Below are 15,271 nucleotides of genomic sequence, written 5' to 3'. Positions count from 1 at the left end.
GAACAGTGCAAAAAGCCAAGTCTCCATGAAAATCAGCTCACATCTTTCACAGAGTAGGTATCAAATGGTTATTTCCAAAGATACTTTAACTAAAAAACACTCTGAGCCTAAAACTATAGTAGAATGCACAGAGTGAAGCTCTTATTGCTCAAGTATTGACCAGTAACAGGAGGATGGAGGCCTCCTATGTTTCCTCATTAGTGGATATTTTTTTCCCAGGCAATGGTGCTATAATCCAAGAGGAAGTTTATTAAAGGATAGGGGTAAGGTTGTTTTCTTTGTTTGTTTGTTTTGCTTTGCTTTGTTGTTTTTTTCCCCATTCTATGGCCTGATAATACAAACAAAATAATCAAATACTGACCACATGACTAATCTAAAAATATGGACATAAAAATACTTTGCACTTTTATAGCACTTCTTGCTTTAGAATTTGGTAACTTTGCAAGCATCAGTTCTTACCACATCTCACTAAGAACTGCACTTTACAGCAGAGTAAAGCCAAGGCAGAAAGATTATGCGACTTGCCCAAAGCCAACTGAACGGATCAATGTTATAAAAAGAATCAAGTCCAACTCCCAGTCTCAGATCTAATTGCATTTTTGCTGTGACAAATATCTCAGAAATAGATTTCAATTTCTGGACACAAGAAAATAATTAAAGCGCAGATTAACTTTTTTTTTTTTTTTTCCAGTCGATACAGTTGAACAGCTCTTGGATCTTCAGGAAACTGGTGTCTTCAAGTTGCCAACCAAGTTACTTTTGAAGATATTTACATACCTTTAAATGTCTAAAGATAAAAACATTAATTCCTAAAGCATAGTCTGCAATACCTGAGTCAAGCAAGAAGAATGACAGAACCTAATTCTTCAGTTATTTTTAGCTGAAAACATTAAGATATCCTTTACTACCTATTTTTGTGTTTAATGCACAATCCAGTACACAGGTACTTGTGCCTTAATGACAGCTCCCCATGTACATTCACGACAGAATTCAGCCCTGCTTTCTTGAGGTGTGGGGTTAGACCTCATCAATCAGCAATACAACCAAAGATTAACTCCAACTACCTGATTCCTGCTTGATCTGAATGGTGGGCTTGATGCCAGGTGGCAACTGAGATTGCTGTGGCTGCTGTTGAGCTACAGAAGACTGTGCCAGCTGCTGCTGCTGCTGTTGCTGCTGCTGCTGCTGTTGTTGTTGTTGCTGCTGCTGTTGCTGCTGCTGCTGAGCCTGCTGTATTTGGTGCAGCTGCTGTTTGGGGGACTGCTGATGCTGTTTGGGGAACTGTGCTAAGATCTGTGTTGGATTCCCAACCAAACCTTTGGGGGAAGGTAGTCTGGTAGAGGCAACTTTAATCGCCGACGTAGACACACCTGTAAAAGAGCAAATAGTTTAAGATTGAATTATGTGATATAAAATTACAATTTCTTGTATACTTTTGCATTTAAACTGCCTCTACTATTGAAAGGTGCAAATAAATATACATTAAAAAAAAACTCCTACTTAAAAAAGCTCCTACTTGTATCAGAAACGCTCTGTACAGAGTCAAGGGAGCTTTATGCAGATTTTCAGCGTGACAGTAAAACATATTACGGCAGCTAATGCAAAGACTCAATAGTCTTAGTCTCCTTCCTGCACTTTTTGTAGTACAAATAACTCCACTAATCTTTGCAAAGCCAGACTTTAATCTTCAATAAAGCAAAATATTTATAGTAAGAAAAAAAACAATGAAGACTGCAACAAGCTTAGGGATGACAAATGTCAAATCCATCAATATAAGGGAGTATCCCTTAGTGAACACAATGTCACCATACAGGAATGAATCAAGTAATCATGTTACGTAGAAAATTGTGGAACATTTTTTTATGCTGATAGGTTAAACAATCTTACAAGTAATAAAGAAAAGCAATAGGATACAAAAACAAAGCTCCCACATACATAAATACTTAGGTCTTGCACTGTTGTCACAACATTTCCAACTAATTTTGGCTTTATCTAAGCTTCCCATCCATAAGCACCAAAAAAGACAAAGTATGTCTTACACTGGCAAGGGCTTGGTTAAAAACTGCCTAAGGGGAACATTGAAAGAAAATCTCCTCTTTTACTTCTCTATATTTATAGATGGCAGTGTCAGTGCTAACAGCCATAATAAGCTACAATTCTGGCAATCTAAATAAGCAGCCTTCTTCTCACTACATCACTTAAGACAGATTCTCAATTTTCTTGCTCAGCTGTTTACATTCACAAATTTCACTTGCTTCACAGGGGAAATGATTATTCGTTTGTCACAATGGTTCATCAGTATTTTCTGTAATGACATTGAATCTTTAACTGCATGGGTTACTTTAGAACTGTAGCTGTCTCTTCCAAGATTAAATCCAACTAAAAATCCACAGTTCATATTATTTGAAGTTCTATTGTATGCTTTTATGCTCTGTAAACTGATGGGCTACCTTTGGGACCTAATAAGTAAAAGTAATAGGGAATGTGGAATACCTCCTGAGTTGCCCAATTTTTTGTGGAATGGAACAAGAATAGAAAATAACGGACCAGGAAAAATTGGTGTGTAACACTTGTCATTTTTAGGCACAGTAAGTGCTGGTCGCTGAGGTCCTTTCATTTTTCCACAGTTTCCCAGCCAAACAGCTGGAGGTTCTACAGCTGAATCAGTCAAGCTAGCACATAGATGAAGTTAGAAATTAGAAAACCAGGAATTTTAAATTCAGGCTCACTCAGGTATTAATTTTAAGGACCTGAAAGTTAAGATGCTGAGAAAATACACAGATAAAAAGGTGTAAGTACTTCTCTACATTTCAGAATTGTCATCAAGACTAGTTACCACAAGAAGTATCCTAAGATTAGGCATGTCAAGTGTTAGTTTCAGTGAGCTGGTGTTAATTTTGTATATTTCTATAAATTGGGCATTGAGGGAAACAATAATTTCCAAATGATATTGGAAATGATCATCCTTTGTGCATCAGATAAAGTTCTCAAAAGCCATTTTTTTAATGTTTTAATGCCACAAGAAGGTTTTTTTTTTTTTTTTTTTCAAACTAAACAAAAAGCTGTGCCACGCTATCTCAGATTCTCTTTAAGAACTGGATTTGCACATCAGTTGTTGAGGAGGGAAAGAGCCGTGTCCAACAACACGTTTTGTGGAGTACTTTGGATTTATTTCCTCAGACTTTTTTCATGTATCCTGTTCTTTACTCAGCACATGTAAACACAAAGCACGTCTCTACGCTGTTCTCCAAGTCTAACTCAGCAGTGAAAGAGCTTTTACACACACACAGTTACTGCCATACCTTGTGCTACTGTTGACATAACGACAGATGGCGTTGATGATACTACAGCAGTCACTGCAATAGTACTTGCAGTACAGGAGGGAGTGGAACAGCTGCTGCTACTGCTGCTGCTACTGACCAAAGAGGACTGAGAAGCAGTTATAACCACCGGTTGCTTCTGAGTAGTTGAGGCAATGACTGACGTCGGGACAAGTTTCGTAACCGCTGCATAGTTGTGGGACTTGGAAAGGATGTTGGGTACAAAAGTTGAGCTTGGAGAGGTGGTTACTATTATCACCTGAAAGGAGAAAAGAAAAACAACAAGAAATTCATTTGTTCTTTGCACTTGTTTCAAAGCATAAAATTGCAGCAACATATCGGTGTATGAGTGTTTAGTTTTACGGATATATGCTTTTCATGACCATTTGAGACTGGCAAATGTTTGCTGGCAATAAAAAAATTCCCTTGGTTTGAAAAAAGCTAATAAACATTTCCATAAAATTACAAGTCTTTTTAAAAACACAATTGCTATTAATTAAAGTAGAATTATCTCATGTTCGAAGACAAACAGACAGGAATGAACTGCTTGGATTCATTTAACTGGGCCAGGTAGCCTGAAGCCCATTTTGAAAACAAAACCAACAACAACAGCACAGCAGGGGTTTAAAGCAAGTTTTAAACACCATTCTCCCAAACCCTGCACTTATATCAAGAAACAGCAATGAAGAGAATAGAGATGTCTTTTTCTCTTTAACAAACAGTTGCTGAGTCAGTAATGGGCAATATTTTTGATCCATAATGCTGTAAACAACAATATTTCATCAGCGAAAAGCCTGGTTTAGGCTCAGAAACAATTTCTGCTTCAATTAGTGCTCTCAGTAACAGAAATTCTTTCCTATCTGTCTGAGAAACATTTGTCTGAAGACAATGAACGTTACTCCTAGTGCGAGTTACAATTCCAACCCCATGAATCTGATTTGACATTGAAATACATAGAATCCATTATAACGTTGGAACAAGTCTGCTCTTACACAACTGACCTAGAAAGCTAACCATTTCCTACATTTTTAATACAGGGACTGCTTATGTAAGGAGGTTTGCTTTATTCTGTTTACACGTACCTCCTCGTACTTAAAAACACAGTTAAAATGAAAAGGACACTGGAGAGAAATACAACACATTCAGTTTACCACGCAAGAACTTGAAGAAATGGTTTCAGTAATGCGATTATCCCAATAAAAGTGTCATTTAGTAAAATCCTAGAACTTCAAAACCTATTCACGATTCCACATAACAAAATCAAATAGAGAAAAAAAAAAAGATTACATAAGGAAGAAAGAAAAGCTTGGTCAGCTCCAATTGAAAATCTTACACTACTACCCAGGACTACAGAAATGCTGCCTGACACAGAAAAGAAATAATGTGATAATGGGACCAGAAATAGACTTAAGTGATAAACCAAACAGGAAGAGATTAGGAGTTTAAGTTTTGTTTAAAAAAATAAAATTAAAAAAAAAAAAAAAGATAACCACATGGATGGAATAAAAGCAGCAAATTTCACCACCATGGTTGCCTGCGTCTCCCCTTCCTGCTGTGCCCAGTTTTATGGACCTGCCACTTAGCTGAGCCTTTCACATCTTGATCTGAGGAAAACCAAAACTTTATTACCTCCATGAATAACAGGAGGCTGACCACACCTCACCACTGCCTGAAGGACAAGGTTTCCGTAGCTGCTGCTCTACCACTTTATTGCTTTCTCCTGGGAGAACATTTCTGCTGTGTCACTCTTCTTTTTGCCTCCTGCCTAAGCTTGATTTAATCAAAACACTTCCGAAATTGCTCTTAGGCTATGGCCAAACACACAAGCTGAGCAGTGCACAGCTCCAATCTGGTACTAATCCTGCAGGTGAAAAGATCCTGGGATGTGCCTCTGAAGTTTCATTCTGTGTCTTACATGGTCACTTAACACTAGAAATACTTCCAAGTTTTTGAATTTTAGGGCCAGCTCCATTCCACCTGGGATCAGTGATTGAGGAATACAAAGGACGAGTTGCAGTTTACTGCAAAAAAGGCAGATTACTCACGCCAACCTTCCTACAAAACTCAGTGCAACAGGACAACTTCAGCATCTCCCCTAAGTACAGATACGCAGGATGCCTCTGGGCATCATCACAGCTCCTGACCAGCTTTGTTCTTCATTCAAAGCCAGAGGTAAACCATCCAGTTTGAAATTATCACTTAATAACACTTTGTTTAACCACTTAAGGAGAAAAGCTGGTAAAGAATTATAGTTCAACACTGATTGCTATCCTGTGACTGAGCAGGTTGGGATCGGTATGATCTGTTATATTCATTTTTAGAGAAGAAATGGAATAAAAATTAGTGATCTTCACATGTGAAGCATATCCAGAAAGCAGAATTTTCTGATGAAAAATTTACAAACATTTAAGCTCAAGTCACAATTACATTTTTGAAATACTATTTTCAAGTCAAAAAAATTAGAAGTGAACTTGTCAGAGGTACGAAAACTGCATCACACCTTTCCACAGCAAAAAGACTGGCTAGTGTCTTAATAGCAAGTTGTCTTTTTTGTTGTTGATTTTAACTGTTAAGTTAAAAATAAAAAATAAATAAAAAAATAAATCCCTTACATACACTGAGGTTTGTCCCACCAACTCTATTTTGAGAAATATCAAAACCTAGTTTCTGGAGAAATAAACACACTACATGGCCAGAAGCTTCAATTAGTTTCCTTCTGAGTCCCAGACAGAGGGCTTTATTTTAGGAGGATCCAGAAATTGGAGCTGTGACATTATTAGTTGTTACGACAAATCTTCCTCCAGCCTACTGAGATGTCAAAACAATTCTGAAAGCTGGCATGCAGAAACTAAGAATTACATTCACATCCAAGATCTTCACTCATACCCAACTGCACTTCTTTAAAATAGTACGTTTCCAATTTGAGTCTAACAAGTCTGTCATTTAATTTGAAACTCCTAAGAGGGATCTCGCTCACCAAAATTATCCGGTGACATATTTTACCATACCTAAATACAACGAAAGAGGGCAGTGTGACAAGTTCAGACAAACGCTATTATGGCTCCCTAATGAAACAAAACGATTTTCCTATCAGGAGATTAGCAAGAGAGTCAAATACTACACAAACCAAAACCTAAAATCTCCATATCAGAACAAGCAGAGGCACAACTGCAGAAGGCCCTACTAACACTCCATTCTCTTCCTTTTACAGCTTTAGCACTCTCCACCTTTAACTACCACAATATACAACATGCATAGTTAGTATAACACTACAGACATTTAAGGCAAAAAAAAGTCTTCTTGCACAGAAGATGAGGCTAAGAAGAGCAACAGGCTAGGGAGGTGAAACTCTAACCCAGCTGTGTGTTTGCAGGACATTTTAGTTGATGATGTGTGCTCCATGACAAACCTCTATGCGTGTGTTCTGAGTTTTGATTAAGGACTCTGTTAAAGCACAGTGAATCAAATGAAAACAAAGAGCTCTGAAGTGGGAAGAGGCCAGAAAGCAACCTCTTTGTTGCACGTTACTTCAGGTAAATCCTCTCCTTGTCTTTCAACTTTCCCAAATCAGGACATGGGAACTCCGCTGATCCAAACAGAGCCATAAAACAATTAACAAGACTAATAGAACAAACAGTGTGTGAAGGTTTGAGCTCAAGAGTCTAACTCTCACGGTTGGAAAAAAATGCTTGTTAGCAGCCAGCCTACAATCAGTCTGTCGGTATCAACGCCAAATTCATTTTTTTTCCTCTCCCAAGTCTGCCTTAATTAATAACTGCCCCAAGAACTAACTTGGTCTGACGCATTAATCTTTTTTAAACCTCAAGGACAAAAAAGCAGAGACATCTGAAGTACACTGTAAAGCATGGGAAAACAGCCGTGCCATAGATCAGGCACATAAAATCTGAGTCCAGTACAAAATTTCACTATGGAAAACCTCTCCCACAGACTGTACTCTGCATTCTCACAAAGCCTGGGCACACTGAGCTCATGAAGTTGATTTTGACCACAATAATACTGTTAATGTAGAATGAGAAATGGCACACTAGAACTGAAAGGAAAATAAAACCCACCCCCTGTCTTTGATCAGCTCCGAGAATAAGCCTTACAGACCCCCAGGAAGTAGTCTCTAGACAAAAGGAATGACAAGGGAAGGTCCATGCCACCTCTCCTGGAATTCTACTACTGCAAAGAATAATTACAAATAAGGAAAATAGAAATAAGAAAGATTACCTTTGACCAATAGTTGTTACCATCTGAAGGCTGTTCAGTGGCCTATGTGATCCAGTTCTCAGTGGACTAGTGTCCATATCACAAAACCCAACACCACAAATGGTACTAACTGGCAACCTTGTTGGCAGTCTCACCAGAGAGGCCAAGAATTGAATGAGCATGGAGACTGAATCCCCTCTCATCCCTAGAAGTGGTCCCTTCAGGTCAGGGTTGAGGCACATTGGTGGGGCAGTCTGGGGGAAGCTTGCACTCCCGCTGCCTGTGCTGTACCTGTTCTGTGGATAAAAAGAGGGCTTCAGTCTCCACGGCTGTCAATCCAGGTCCCTTCACACACAGGTGAACTAAATTCATACAAGACTTCGGTTTTCTCTTTGTTCTTTTTACAGAGGGATTACCTTATCCCCAGCGCAATCCTTAAAAAAACAGCTAGACAGTTCACAGAAAGGAAGAGTCAAACATCACATCTTATTCATTGATAAAACCAGAATAAAGGAACATTTGGCAGCTTCCCCCACATACCTTCTGTGTTGTCGTGTTTGTTGTCTGTGTTGAGGGCTTAGTGAAGGTTATTTTCACAGGCGACATGTGTGGTGGTAAGGAGTTGGCAATGCTCTGCATTATATTACTCATCTTGGGGCTGCCACTTACAGGCACTGTGATAGTTTTAGTGACAGGAGTCACTGCCTTCGGGACTTCTTTCAGGAGAACAGGGGAAGAACTAGAAGAATTAGTTCGCCGTCTTTTGCGGGGCTTTTCGTCATCGTCCGAGCAGCTGACACCTGGAAGAGAAGTGCTTTGCTAAATTATATTTTCCCCCTCTGCAGTTCCCAGTGCTTTCTAAAACACTTCAGACTTGCTGAGTCCTGCACACACTTTAAAGTAAGAGAAAAAAAAAATATATAAATTACATCTTATGGTCACAACTAACCCATAACACACCACAGATGGTCTTAGTCCTTAATATAGACCACACTTACAGTGCCAGAAAGCAAAGAAACAACCCCTCAGAACCCAAGCTAGTCAGCCACTGGGTTACTTCGTTCTTTTTAAGATATTAAAAGAACACTAGAGCCAGCACACAAGTTTCATTCTGTCCCCAGAAGTTTGTCTAATGAAACTAAACACTACATTTGGCATAATGTCATGCATGTTTCAGTTTAAAACTTTACCCTACCCTGCAGTTATTGATTATGTTTTACTGGACAACTGAAGTTTATCCTCCTGCAGTTTTCTCTGATTTCAACCTTTGCACCTACTTCCGTGCCGTGCTTATTGTTACAGTAACCTCCTTTTCACCTCAATGCAGCATCTTGAGATCTAATTTTTTTTTCATAACATACAGCTGTGAAGGTCAAGCCTCACTTTATAAGCTTCTGCTTTGTTTGGTGCATTGTGTGGAGCAGTAAGACATCACCTAACATCAAATTGTGGAAAACAAGGCGAGTCTGGCCTTTAAGTAGTTCATTCATCCCCACAATCAACTTCTGCACATGTAGAAACAAATCTGTTTTAACACTCAGCTGAGCAACAGACACCTCTTTAGAAAGCACGATCTAGGGATCTTAAATTCCTACTAAACTTTCCTAAGCAAGCAAGGGGTTCATTAATTGTTATGCATTAGAAAAAGACACAGTATAGCTACCTTGAAAATCTCTTACAATTATTAAGGAAGCATTATGTTTACCATCACCTAGGGATAAACAATTAAAAAAAAAAACAAACACAAAAGATATGCAGGAAAGACTCAGTTCCCCTATACAGAACAAGACTGAAGACCTTCTTTTGTATGCCTGTGGCTTACAGACAGAAAATGATGGTAAAAAACAGTCTTGCTGGTAACCCAAGCAAACTTGGTTGGCAGTCAGCTTCTAATTAGGGTCAGGATCTAATTACGGTCAATCTCTAATTAAAATAACTAAATATTCTGGTATTCAGAAAGTAAAAGTGCAGGAATTAATATGGACAAGAGAAGGCCTAGTGGCACAGCATGTGAAAAATGACAATTTTATAACTTGGCGTTCTGCGTTAGTCTAGGAACAGCTCATCTGCAGGTACACTTCAGAGGCTGGAGGTTGCATCATGAAACTGAACTACAGAAAAGCCAAGGCTCTACTTTGAGCTTGCTTTCAGCTTCAAAAAGCATCCAAATATCCACCTGAATGACAAATCCACGTGCAACTTGGCTGGTACTTCGATGGGTTACAAAGAAATACTGAAGGTAAGAAGTATTTGTAGACTTCCACAAAACAAAAGGAGCAGCAAATTAAGCTAGCTGAATATTTATCTTTTGTTCTTAGGTACAGCTCGTTTCATTCCTTGTTTTCACTGCTGGGATTTTGTAAGGATGCTATTCCTGTAATTTCATGGCAGAAATTGTGCTTGAGCCAAATATTTCACAAGCCCTTAGCTAAAAGGTAACAGAGCTGGGCTGTAACTCACGCTGCAAGGAAGCAGAGGCACGGAGGGGTTAATAGCTCCATCAGACTGTGACATGAATGAGGTAAAACAACAAACCTAAACCTAACTCAGGCCTCCTGGGTTTGCTCTTAACCAAATCGGTTAAAATGTGACTGGTAACAACATGCTCTGGAAGATGCACAATTACGTTAAAAAAAATAGAATAAAGCACTTCAAGTGTGTGTGGGGAGGGATAAAAATCTAGGAATGGATGGAATAAAAATGAGAACCTTTCATCCCTCTATTGTGCGTCTAGACTGGTTTTATACTCATTACCATGTAATCATTCAACAGAAGTCTAAATTAAATTTTTAAGAGGTTAAGAACATTTTCCCCCGAATCTTCAAACTAAAGCCAAAGTGATTAGTGCAATAAATCAGAAAAATGAAAAATCTGAACGTAATGGCTTCTGTGGGTTGATACAGCCGATACAGATGATGGCTTGCAGTTAACATTGGGTTTATGTTCAATTTGACACTTCTGGCTAGCCAGAAGTTTATACAAACATGCACATATAGCACTAAGATTAATATTTATAATTTTAAATATTAACTGTCTTCAACATCCACAAAAACAGCAAATAGCACTTCTGATCAACTTCACTATTAATCTTTTTAAAAATCATTTGCATTTTAATAGGCACCAAAATTCAAATAAGGACAGATTAATGCATTTTTAATTATTAGATAAAACTATCTTGGATGAGCTGAACATATTTATGAGGACATACTCTGCTTTTGGAACTAGCTGATTTATTAGACAAGAAATTAAAAAAAAAATCAAACAAAACAACGTGAAGAAAGACTGATTCTAAACATTACACCCTGGGTTTCCAAACCTAGTAAATAAAAAATATGTGAAGATGGGTAACTGATGGGATTTCATATCTGATGGGATTTTCATAATTGCCTAGGTATGCAAACTTCACTAAAATCCGCTTCAAAATAAATCACAAAATGACTCGACTTATAAATATTGTAATTTGTTCAAACACAACTCAGAAATCTCTGTATTCTCTCAAGCTTCTAGCTGCATATAGTATGCAAAGAGCCAAATCCTTACCCAGCACAAGGCTAGATTTGACCACCTGGGGAACAGCGCAATACCTGAATCTCTAATTAAAATAAGGGCATGCATAGTTTCCAAACTACTGTGTTCTGAAAAGGTCTAGGTCAACAGTGAAAGGGGGAAGGAGGGATCTTTTCTAACTCAACTAAATGACAACCATGCATTACTTAAGCAGGAGAGGGAAGAAGGGAGTCCTCTGAAGAACAGCATGCAGTGCCACCTTGGAGGCAACACCTGACCAAGCTGGATTAGAAATCCACTGAAAATATAGCAACGACTATGTTTTACTTTCAAAATACTTTCCAGTCTTGCTATCCTTGCCACTACTGCTCCCTGCAGCATTTTACAGTCAGTGGATTTATCCTGAACACAATTTCTCCGAGAAAGGGAATCAATTTATTCAGTCCTGAGACTGAACTAAGGCATAAAGGCATTAAATGATTCGCCACAGGCCAGAGCATCTAACTCGCTCCATGCTTCAGCCACAAGGTTGTCCTTTTCTTTCCCTTTTGTTAATCAGTTACTAGCATCACTTACTTTTGACGTAAAGAGTACTTCCACTTGGCAAGGCGACTACATTGGAGGCTGGACTGGCGGGTCTGGGGGACTTCACTGTTGCTACACTGCCACTTGGAACAGGGGTAGATGTTGGGGTTGAAGTGGTACTTGTGTAGGAATAGCAAACCACCACTGAAGAGGAGAAAAGACACCTTCCATATAACTGAAGTGCAGGATCCTGTAATTCTATCACTAGCTTAGCAACTGAAACAGAAGCCAAAAACTTACTGGGTCATTATCCACATCTCTGCCTCTGCAATCCTGTTACTGCTGAAAACTCACGGGTTTGACCTAAGCATGGCCATGGAATTAACTGCCTTCAAAGGTAGAAATCTAACCTTCTCTTCTCCCATGCCCAGAAATTTGTGCTGCCAATTCTATGGTATGCTTTCTTCTTTTTCTTTATCATAATCAGATGTTTTACGTTCCAGCTTGATGTATTTTAAAAATTATTATTAACTCAATATTTGATCCTTGCTTTTCTATAAGTGACCTACAATGCTTATCTAGACTGTTAACTGATAGAAAATAGTTTGTGCCTCTTCTTCAACTGATGTACCATTGAGGAACTAAAACATTCCTTGAATAATGAACAATTGGCTTTTTTTTTTTTAAATGTTGCTTACAAGTAATAGCACAGTGGTCCAACAGTTCTCAGAAAAACAGAAAAAAAAGCAGCCTATTTCAAGAAGTGTTACACACTCGCTAGTTGCTTTCAAGCCCATCCAGCCAAATCAGATGGAATGTGTACTAGCATTATTTCAAGCCACAGGAAAAGTGGAAATCAATCTTTTAACTTGATCCATTTTTAAAAAATAAAAAGAAAGCCAACAAAATTTCCTTGACTTGCATCAAGACCTACAGAGATCTATACCTACCTTCTTAAAACAAAATATTCTGGACTTACAGAACTTTACAGAGCCTTCAACCATCAACCTAAGGTTTTATACTTTACAGAACTTAACAAGTTAAGCAGTGAATTTCCTCACTTCGTGGCTTTTTTCCTTTTTTTTTTTTCCCCACTTCCAGTTCCTTGTATACTCACTACTAACACAAAGCTCTCAGATTTACACTACACACACTACAAAGGTATATTTAAAAGAAAAATATATACATTTTTCTACAAACATTGTGCAATAAAAAAGATTCATTTTTTTCTTCAATACCTAACACTAAGAAAACAATTTATACTGTGACATTATTTTTATATTCCCATAGTTTGTGCTAGAATCTCAGCGTTCTCTCACCTTCTTTGTTTCCAGTTTCTGCAGGAACTGGAAGAGATGCGTTGTGCTGAACAGCTGCGTTGGCAACAGCATTGGCAGTAACAGTAAAAGCTGTTTGCGGAACGAGTCGTGGCATCAGCGGCACCAGTCGACGACCTTCTATAGACCATTCCGAAGAGCTATTTGGTCCAGACATACTAAACAGAAATGCGCATTCTTTAAGTATTCTGCTGACTTTCCAAAACGCTTAAGTACTCTTATTTAACTTCCTTTTTGCAACAATGAAAATTTAAAAGGCTGTTACTAAAGCCATACTAGAGAAATCATCTAAAACCTTCCTCATTTCTTGAAAGCACTTATACATTTTTCCCCATTTGTCAAAATCCTCCCATAGCAAACCTGAGGGCTGCTGCTTCTTTTATTTGTAATGTTGTTTTACAAACAGCCCTTAACGGGCCAGAGATCTGTGGATGTCATGTTCAAACCCCCCCCACACCAGATTATCTACTATTCAGGTAGAATTAATATACTATTTCTAGATGACAATACATAGATATCCAATAGATTTCATAAAATTTTACACAAACTGATCACATCACAGGAGAAAACCCTCAGCTTCTAATGCAGATCTTGTTTTACCTCAGCAGAAGTTTCTCAGACTTATTCATGTAGTCCCAAAGTAAAAGGACATGAAATGACTTAGGTACCTGTGCGACTTCTTCAAGAGAAACCAACCTGCTGCTCTGATTTTCTCTTAACCTGAGTACTTACACACAAACTAGAATGCTTCCCAAAAATGCTGTTCTCATCTAGATCGAGAGGTGTTTGTTTCCGACTGTTTTACACCAGTCATTTGTTAAATCAGCAAAACTCGAATTACAGATTATTTTTCAATGCTGTTATGTCGTTCTTAAACAAACCAACCCGTTTAATGTATTAATATATTCTGAAAACCAACTTCCCACATGAACTATTGCAAGCAAGTTGCAGCAAAATCTACCACAAATTAGTTCGTAAAATGCAGAGGATCTGCTCCATTGTTAAATTCTGATATGCTTCAGCATTCTTCATACATATTCACATCGTATAAGCAGAGCTGCATCAGCTGAGGTAAAAATACATTTTTTTAAATCAAAAACAAGACTACAAATGTTGCACATAGCAAAGCTAGCAAAGACTGCTTTCCTAGTGAGTTAGAGAATTATTTAAATCAAATACTATATTACCAACCATCACTTACAAAGAATTTACCAGAGGAAAAATAAAGAGATGCAGCACTTTATAGTTGCACCTTGTCTGGATTATAATATCTCATCCGTTTGAAGTTCGATACATCAGGACAAACTGTACGCTTGTTCTGTAAAATGCTAAAAACAGAACTACTACTTAAAAAGGATACTTGGTTCAAGAAAATAATCCAGATTTGACAATTAAATACTTAGTTATTATTTTTTCTCTTTCGCTAAAGAAGTTGGTGGGATTTTGTTTGGTAAACAGCAAGTTGTAACCCTTTAAACATAAGCATTAAAACACTAAAGCGTCCTTCTGTAGCACTACAGAGGCATGCTGATTTTGGCAAGTCTCAGTTCTGACAACTGCTAACTCCAAGCAGCCTGCTACCTGCCCAATTTCCTTTTTTCCCTCCCCGTAACACCTAAGCTACATGAGTCAAATTCAAAATCGATGGTTATAACACAGAAAAAAATATGGAAAAAAAAAAACAAACACTTAAAATCCATCACTTTTCAAGCATGTTTCTTAAAGGTCAGGTTATTAACTACCTCCAGAGATACGTAACCTCTTGCCCCCTTGCTCCTCTCCACCTCTCAAAATCACATGAAGCTTGGGAAAGCAAACGCAAGGAGGAACGAGCCCAGCTGATGCTAGCAGAGCAGCTGCATCAAGCCGGGAACAGTGGACACTGATGTCATCAGACAGCTTGCTGCAGGGTGTTGTTTTTTTTTTTTTTTTTCTCTCCACTCTGACCATTTTTCCCCCCTCTATGCTGATATATGACTGTTTTCCACTGCTCTCTCCCACCTCTTCCCTTCCCTTTGTCTTTCTACAGTTAAGGCTCTTTTAAAATAACGTTTTCGAATGGATATAAATAAAATTAAATTTTAAAAACAACTATAAAACAAAGATGAAATTTGTACACAAGAAGCTGTTCATGCTGTTTGTTTTCCCTCTATTCTGTTTCTTCTGTTTATTTTATGGAAAGCTCCTCATGACAAAGGACTGTCTCCTAAGTTGTGCTTGTGCAGCAAATGAGAGTAATGAGTACTAAAATAATCCTTTCCAGCACCCTGATCTCAATCAGATACAGTAACTCCTTTGGCCATATACTGTTTTAACTACTGTTCTTTAAACTGCCATCAATTTTGAAAGTTGTATCATTCAGCTAATAGC

The 15,271-nt window shown here is 38.1% G+C and overlaps 1 protein-coding gene across 15 annotated transcripts in view; it reads right to left on the bottom strand.

Annotated features, from left to right (window-relative positions):
- Window positions 1-15,271, bottom strand: part of EMSY (EMSY transcriptional repressor, BRCA2 interacting) — a 39,853-nt gene that overhangs the window by 19,031 nt on the left and 5,551 nt on the right. For 11 of the 15 annotated variants that reach the window (XM_082784460.1, XM_082784451.1, XM_082784464.1 and 8 more), the window contains exons 5-9: window positions 12,884-13,059; window positions 11,616-11,768; window positions 8,073-8,332; window positions 3,303-3,579; window positions 1,065-1,370 (exon numbers count right to left, since the gene is read on the bottom strand). In XM_082784460.1, coding sequence (XP_082640586.1) covers window positions 1,065-1,370; window positions 3,303-3,579; window positions 8,073-8,332; window positions 11,616-11,768; window positions 12,884-13,059 — 1,172 coding nt within the window. Of the gene's footprint in view, window positions 1-1,064; window positions 1,371-3,302; window positions 3,580-8,072; window positions 8,333-11,615; window positions 11,769-12,883; window positions 13,060-14,102; window positions 14,230-15,271 lie in introns of those variants that run through there. The other 4 variants (XM_082784452.1, XM_082784457.1, XM_082784455.1 and 1 more) reach the window with 3 other exon arrangements.

The sequence above is a fragment of the Aythya marila genome (assembly GCF_965140915.1).
Source record: "Aythya marila genome assembly, chromosome: 1".
In the NCBI taxonomy this organism is placed as follows: domain Eukaryota; kingdom Metazoa; phylum Chordata; class Aves; order Anseriformes; family Anatidae; genus Aythya; species Aythya marila.
The sequence above is the reverse complement of the archived record's forward strand: the minus strand, read 5'-3'. Positions and strand labels throughout refer to the sequence as shown.